Below are 8,315 nucleotides of genomic sequence, written 5' to 3'. Positions count from 1 at the left end.
GATTACAGTAAATGACCATGCTTGGTTATCAATCTCATTTGGATGCTTATACAGTCCTGGTCTGAGTCCCTGTTCAGTTATTACCTACTTTATTGGATTAATCTTCATAAGTCATTCTCTCCTACTCTTTGATCATGTATGACTTTCCCTTATTGATTTTAAATTAAGAGTTAACATTCAGAATAGCAACCGCTGATTCCTGAATTGTCAGTCCTAGAAAATATCTAGACTCTTCCTTCTTCTCCAAATTCCCAACGTCTCTCCCCATTTTTTAACGATGCCTAGAACTGAATGCTATATTCTACATTAGTAAGGCAAGGAATTATTGTTGTGTCTGCTCCATGCTGTGATACTGGCCCTCTATTGCATAAATTTTGCGGAGGAAGGGAGTTGTTTTGTTCTCACATTGCATTCTAAGTTACTTGTACACTGCCTGAACCTATAGTGGTAGCTGAGACTTTGCTTACAGGCAGTAGTTCTAGATCCTTTCTGTAGGGACTGGAGTAGCAGAGTACCAAACTCCCAGACAGGATACTTCCCTTCTGTGAGAGGCAAGGTACGGCGAAGTTGCTGTATATATCCCCATTGCAAGCGTGTGTAAAACATGCCAGAGAGACTATTGTTCTGAAGGGTTGGAAGAGGCATTTAAGAGTTAAATCTGAGCAGCTGGTGCTTTACTTGAAGTGGCTTGTAATTTTCATGCTTTGACTCTGAGTGGGAAAGTAATCAAGATGACTGAATGGAAAGAAAGCTTAAAGATGTGGCTGTGAAAAAGAAGGGGGAAAATAGTAGAGAGGTAATTTAGAGAGCACCCTGTTGCTAGGAAGGGAATGATGTTAAATACAAAAATGCTAAACAATGACTTGCCACCAAAATAGAATCGTTTCATATCAAAGTGCTTTGCAAAATATATACACAGTACTCACTTCACTGAAATTCAGCTACTCTTGAGATGGGTCAGCAGCTGTTTAATGATGCAACCTTACATCAGTTTAGTGTAGGAAGCAAAGGATTTTGCATCCAACAGAAATTGTAGGAAGATTTTCAGATGGGCAGAATGTAATTACCTAAGCTCCAATTTGGTCATGACACCAGGGTTAATAACTTGCTCTTTCAAAAAAGATCAGAGGAATTACAATGAACGTTAGTTCCACAGACTGAGATACAGAACTGTGGTCTTATGTCTTAGGCAGAAGGGTGTTCAATAGCACCATGCTGAAGTATTGGTTCAGAACTAATTTAAAAGGAAGGACGATAACAGGGTTCAAAAAAGAACTAGATACGTTCATGGAGGATAGGTCCATCAATGCTATTAGCCAGGATGTGCAGGGATGGTGTCCCTAGCCTCTGTTTGCCAGAAGCTGAGAATGGGCGATGGGATGGATCACTTGATGATGACCTGTTCTGTTCATTCCCTCTGGGGCACTTGGCATTGGCCACTGTCGGAAGACAGGATACTGGGCAAGATGGACCTTTGATCTGACCCAGTATGGCCACACTTATGAAGAATGCCCCCTTCTCCATGAAAGAATCATCAGCCCCACTTCCTGCAGTGCCTAGGTTTTCCTGGAATACTTCCCATCCAAGGACTGTCCTGTGTAGCTTATGAGATAGGACCATGTCCTGGCTTGCAGTAGTCCTGCTTATAGGCATCTTAAGGCACTCATTCTGACCTAAGTGAGGGACAGAATGCAACTTTGGGCTGAGACTTATGACTATGTAATACTAGGTGACTGACTTCAAGCGCGTGCCTACCATATGTCCAACAATAAGAACTTTTGAAATCCATGTGCTATGCATAGAGAGCATTGAGATGAATGCCCTTTGAGATCCAACATGGTAAAAATGACCTGCAGTGGCAAAACGTGCCTATGCATAGAATGGCGCTTCGGGCTAATGCTCAGCATCATGAGAAGCTGCATTAGTGGCTAACATCCCCAATTTCATGCACTTAATGCATCAGCTTGAATCATAGAAGTGCTTTCCTGTGTTTGTATGTCCTTGGCCAGAAGTTGAAGTCTCTTGTTGCTTATATTACCCACTCTCCCTTCTGTTTCGAAATGCTTTCGTCCATTTTCATATCGCCATTGGCAAGTAAAAGGTCTGACAATTTCAAAGGCGCTAGTAAAAGTTGTAAAGGGCAAACACCTTCTTGGCATAAATAGTTGGCTGGAAAGTGATGGAACTTAATGAGACAAATGAAGCTCTTGCAAGCTGTTACTATAATGTATTTAGCTAGTTTTCTTTAAAGAGCTCATGCTGGGGGGAAGAGGGGTGGGAGGATGCTGTCATGAAATTTATTAAAGAAGAAAAATATTCGCTTCATGATGAAAACAGAATCACTTTCTTGGCTCAGTCGGAGAGAGGGTGTGTCACCTATGAACAGCCTTGATGACAGCAGCTGAAAGTGGTCATGGGGTAGTGTCTATTCAGATTGAAACCTGAGATTATACAATGCATGGGTTGGGGTAAAGCTAATGAAACCAAAACACACAATAGGCTTCAGTTGTTTCAATATGACTGAGTGCTGCTTCATTTAGAAATGGTGCACCATAGAGGGAAGGATTAAGGTTGCTGTCCTGTGTTGTGTTACAGCAAACAGCTGGGTAATTAGCGAGTTTAGTGCTGAGTGGGGCTGATTTCTTGGGAGAGTTTGTCTCCCAAGAAGGGTTTTGCTGCTTGTTTCTTGGGAAGTTTGCCAGCAAAGAGTTTCTCCAAAGCAGGTTAATGTTGAGAGGCTTCTTGAGAGCTATTTCTCCAGGAAATTTAGCCCCAGAGAAATCCCTCAGACACCAAGGTCAGTGCTCTTTTGCGACGTCTTTGGGGACAGACTGTGTGATTCAGTGCAGAGAGAATCCTAGGGAGAAACAGAACGTGTGGCCCAGAGGTAAAATGCATATAAAGGGATGAAGATTCTTTAGGGTGGTACCTAGTTTTCCCTGAATAATTCAGTGGTTCCTAATTCCTAAGATCTGAACCATATTTGCTACCATTCCTCTTCTCCTGCAATGAAATCTCCAGCCTCTTGGGCCGAAGTGTGACCCTTGGTATAACTCGGTTGAAGTCAGTGGAGTTGCACGGTTGGTGGATATGGCACATGAACTTGAAGACTAAACTGCACGTGAATGGGTCAGTCCTGATTCCTAGTAAATGAGTGTTGCAGAGCTAATGTACAGGGGAGAGCAGTCCCCTTTGCCTGGGATGGTGGCCCTCAGGGAAGGGAAAGGTGGATGGTGTTAATGATGGAGCTGTCATGGTATAGTTCCCCACCTGAACCTTAGCGTCCAAAAGATGGGGTACCAGCATGAATTCCTCTAAGCTCAAGTACCAGCTTAGTACTTGTAGCGCTGCCACCAACCAGGAATTCTAATGCCTGGTACACTCTGGTCTCCCCAAAACCTTGCCCGGGGAACCCCAAGACCCAGATCCTCTGGATCTTAATACAAGAAATGTAAACCCTTTCCCCCACTGTTGACCATCTCCCAGCTCCCCTCCTGAGGTACCCCTGGAAGATACTGTGATTCACAAACTCCTGAATCACAAAACAGAGAAAGAAAATTCAACCTCCCATCCTCCTTCTCTCTCCCCCCAGCAACTCTCCCTGAGAGAGAAAGTAATCCTAACACAGAGAGAAAATTATACCCTATCTTCTCCCCTTCCCTCCTTCTGCCCACCAAGTCCTGGTGAATCCTAGACCCAGTCCTGGGTCTCTACCAGACCAAAAAAAAAACAAAGCAGGTTCTTAAACAAAGAAAACTTTAAATTAAAGAGAGAAACAGTAAAAATTCTTTGTAAAATTTAAGATGGAATAGTACAACGGGTTCAGCTATAGACACTGAATACCATCCCAGCCTAGGTATACCAAGTACAAATTAAAAATCCTTTCAAGCAATAAACAAATTGAACTCCTTCCAGCCAAAAACAAATTAAACTCCTTCAGCTAAATACACATTGGCAAATAAAAAACAAAACATAGAGCCTAACTCAAGCTTATCTACCAGTAACCACTATTGTGAACTATACAGAGCCTGTATCGGAGAGATTGGAGAGAAACCTGGTTGCATGCTGTCACTCTCAGAAAACCCACAGAGAACAACAACACAAAAACTAACATCACAACAGAAACTTCCCTCCCTCAAGATTTGAAAGTATCCTGTCCCCTGATTGGTCCTTTGGTCAGGTGACAGCCAGGCTTACTGAACTTGTTAACCCTTTACAGTCAAAAGAGATATAAAGTACTTCTGTTCTGTTAACTTCTACTATCTGTTTATGACAGGAGCTCTCTGTAAATGGTTAGTGGCAGTTGCTTTCAAGTCTGCACTGCCACAGCCTCCCTTCTCTCCCCTTGGCCTTTGTGATGTAGGGGATCTCTCTTCTGGTCTAAGCCCAAAGGAGTTCAGCCCTGTGTTTACTCAGTGGCACTGTAGATAGGATAATAAACTGTGATCACCAAACTCTCCTCAGCGACTGTCCCAGCACCACAAGGGGAGGAATGGTGACGGTTGGTCACTGCATCTCCTCCACAGAAGGGATGACCCATAGACTCGAGGGTCAGATTTCCATGCACTGACCACTGGCTACACAATGACCTGTTAATCAGTCTGGAATAGGGGCTGGCATTTAGATTTTGCACTAATGTGTAAAGGTTCTTTGCTTTCTGTATACCCCTCCAGGGGCCTAGACAGTTGGAGTTTTAGTGCACCCGCTGCCCCCAATTTAAGGATTGCACTAATAAAGAAAACAGAGCTGGAAACAGAAGCGTGTTTCTCTTGTTTTATTAAAACTGGACAAATTGAGTTATGGTACAAAAGTCCTCATTAAATCAATATTCTACACTTATTATTCTTTACTTTAGGCCCCCTTCAAATAAAGAAAGTGTGTACAGCCCTGCCTTCACTCCATGATCGGAGGAAGAGGCCTCTGGAGAGATTATACTGCAATAGTATGGAACTCATTCTACAGCACTATTTTCACCTATAGATCTTGAAACATTTTACAATGGAAGGTAAGCGTCATTGTCCGCTATTTACAGATGGGGAAACTGACGAACAGAGTGGGGAAAGTCTTGCCTAAGGTAACACAGCGAACCAGTGGGAACAGAACTTGGGTCTCCTGGCCCAGTATCCTACTCACTAGACCATGCTGCCTCCTATGGGGAGGATAAAAATGACTTGGATTCCCACATACTGAACTCCCAACCTATCAATAAATGTCATCCAAGCTTCCCAAATCTTCTCAGCCCCTGTTTGATTGCTCATCATCTCATCCCTCACCCCGTCCCTGTTGCCTGTTTCCCTACCTTCCTTAAATTCAACCCCTTCCCCAATCTCAGCAGAAAAGTCTGAACCCCATGTCTCCACTGTCTCAGGACTAAAAGGGCAGATTGGTGAGTAGGGGCTCTGTGCATGAAGAAGAAGGGGATCTCACCTGTTTAAAATCTGGAGCAAATCAGCGAGAGAGGAAAGAACAGCGGCGGCAGAGCAGCTGTGTTTCTGAGTTGAGAAGCAGAGAGCATCTAGCAGCAACAGCAGAGAGTCATTCCCAAACCCCCTCGCACCCAACCCAGCCACCAAGTACATGCCTGGCAGGTACAAAAAGGACTGACAGGGATTCTACAAGCGATGGATTTGCAACAGCTGATGAACCCCCTGTGAGAGGAGGGGGAGGGAAGATTGCAGTTGAGGCCCCCCTCCTCCCAACATGAGAGCAGGAGGTGAGCACTGGCTCTTTGTGAGCGGCAGGCTGCATAAGAAGAAAAGTGGTGGTGGGAAAATGCCAGGCTGCCTGCAGGAGACTTGGAAAGGAGCGAAAGGTTGGAGCACTTGTGACCGGTGATATAGCTGCGCTTGTAAGAGTTCAAAAGCTGGAAGGGTCGCAGTTTGTGTTTCCGAGATGCAAGAGGAAGAATAAAGAGGAGGCGGTTTGTGTGCCGATGGGGACTTAGCACCAATGAGATCTCTGGGGACAGCAGGACAAAGAGAACTCATGGATGGGCTTTACCTGCTAGGAGCGGGAAATGGGCTGGAGATGATCAATGATACCCTCAGCAGGAAGAGTTGGGTGGAGGACGACAACTCGGAGCTGTCCCTGCAGGTGGTGATGGCTGCCCTGCTCTTCCTCCTCATCCTGTCCACCTTGCTGGGCAACACCCTGGTGTGTGTGGCTGTAATCAAATTCCAGCACTTGCGCTCCAAGGTCACCAACTTCTTTGTCATCTCACTGGCCGTCTCCGACCTGTTCGTGGCCGTGCTGGTGATGCCATGGAAGGCAGTTGCTGAGGTGGCTGGCTTCTGGCCTTTCGAGGGCTTCTGTGATGTCTGGGTGGCTTTTGACATCATGTGCTCCACAGCTTCCATCCTCAACCTGTGCATTATCAGCGTGGACCGGTACTGGGCCATCTCTAGCCCCTTCCGCTATGAGAGGAAGATGACCCAGCGGGTGGCTTTCATCATGATTGGAGTGGCTTGGCTGCTCTCCATCTTGATCTCCTTCATCCCTGTGCAGCTGAGGTGGCACAAGGCCAACAAGCTCCTTGCTCAGCAGGAGCCAGGCTCCAACTTCACACAGGGCTCAGAGGAGAACTGCGACTCCAGCCTTAACAGGACCTATGCTATCTCCTCATCCCTCATCAGCTTCTACATCCCCGTCGCCATCATGATCGTCACATACACCAGGATCTTCCGCATCGCTCAGCGGCAGATCCGCAGGATCTCCTCTCTGGAGAGAGCTGTGGAGCATGCCCAGAACTGCCACAGCAATGACTGTCCCCACGAGGCCTCCCTAAAGAACTCTTTCAAAAAGGAGACCAAAGTCCTCAAGACCCTCTCCGTCATCATGGGCGTCTTCGTCTTCTGCTGGCTGCCCTTCTTTGTGCTCAACTGCATGGTGCCCTTCTGCAACCTTGACCTGCACAATCCTGGGGAGTTGCCCTGTGTCAGCGAGACAGTCTTCAACACCTTTGTCTGGTTTGGTTGGGCCAACTCCTCCCTCAACCCCATCATCTACGCTTTCAATGCTGACTTCAGGAGGGCCTTTGCCACCATCCTGGGCTGCAGCCGCCTCTGCCCCAGCAACGCGGTGGAGACGGTGAATTTCAGCAACGAGCTGGTCTCCTACCACCATGACACCACCTACCAGAAGGATGTGGTGACCCTCAGCTACCCGCACCTTCTCCCCCATGCCACCCTGCAGGCAGAAGACAATGAGCTGACTTTTGACAAAGTGTCCCAGATCTCCCAGACCTCCCACAACAACCATGCCGATGCCGTCTTGCCAGCTGTGGTCCACATGGAGTGCGAGATGGATATATCACTGGAGAAGATCACTCCCTTCACCTCCAGTGTGCTGGATTGAAAGGGGATCAGGAGAGGGAGTAGGGGCGGGGAGAAGGGATATGGCGGAGAGAGGTCTGCAGCAATTGCCCAGTTTCTGGGGAGTGTGCATACAGGGGAGGGATGGGGAGAGGAATTGCTACCCCTTTGGCTGGGAAGGAGTTTGTATGTATATATTAGCAAATATGTTGGTGTCTTCCTTTGTTTCTCTGATATACTCAGAAAAGTGACTTTCTAGGGGACTGGATGGCTCAGGGGAATGGCTCTTTTCACCTCCAGTCCATGGGTTCAAACCCAGGGCCAACCCAAGTTGATAGTGAATGGAAGTGGTTGATGTCTGTTGAGTGCCTTATGTCAAGTGAGTTTGGTGGGTCTCAGTGTAGTTCCTAGGAAAAAGAAAAATCCCTTGTCATAGTTGTCAGTAGCTTCCTCTGGGAAACCATGGACTTGAATAGGCCCCTGAGACGGACTTTCTCTCTCAACCCATTTTGGGGGGGAAGTGAGGGAGTTTGCCCTACTGCTGCTTCTCTCAGTCCTGTGGCGAAACAAATGCTTTCACTCTCCCAGGCTACTAAAGTGACACAGAAAATGCAACAAACCAGAGGGACTGCTGCCTGCATGATTTTCATTGGAGCAGACCGGGCTGGGTAATGCTATCAGCTCCATGGTCTGACAGCCCTACCTATCCTGTCAGCCTTGAACTGTGGAGACCAACTTCTCTTGTGACGCCTGTGTAGGGGAGAATTGCTTTACAAGCCACCTTGACCCCTGGCCTTTTCCCCAGCCCCCTCGCTCACATCTATGTGCTTGTACTACAGGCAGCCATCCCCTGAGACTAGCAAACAACAGGGAACAGGCAGCTAGGACACCTGGGCTCTGTTCTTGGCTTTGGGAGGGGAAGATACTCTAGAGTTTAGGGCAGGTAACCCAGGAATCCTGACTCCCAGCTCGAGGGGAGTGTTTAGAACAAGGTGCTGGGTATTA

The 8,315-nt window shown here is 47.0% G+C and overlaps 1 protein-coding gene across 1 annotated transcript in view; it reads left to right on the top strand.

The window, feature by feature from the left end:
* Window positions 1-5,013: 5,013 nt before the first annotated feature.
* Window positions 5,014-8,315, top strand: part of LOC116836884 (D(1) dopamine receptor-like) — a 58,440-nt gene continuing 55,138 nt past the window's right edge. The window contains exon 1 of the mRNA XM_032800854.2: window positions 5,014-7,670. Coding sequence (XP_032656745.1) covers window positions 5,950-7,353 — 1,404 coding nt within the window. The 5' untranslated portion in view covers window positions 5,014-5,949 and the 3' untranslated portion in view covers window positions 7,354-7,670. The remainder of the gene's footprint in view (window positions 7,671-8,315) is intronic.

The sequence above is a fragment of the Chelonoidis abingdonii genome, chromosome 2, assembly GCF_003597395.2.
Source record: "Chelonoidis abingdonii isolate Lonesome George chromosome 2, CheloAbing_2.0, whole genome shotgun sequence".
NCBI classification, from domain to species: Eukaryota; Metazoa; Chordata; order Testudines; family Testudinidae; genus Chelonoidis; species Chelonoidis abingdonii.
The sequence above is the reverse complement of the archived record's forward strand: the minus strand, read 5'-3'. Positions and strand labels throughout refer to the sequence as shown.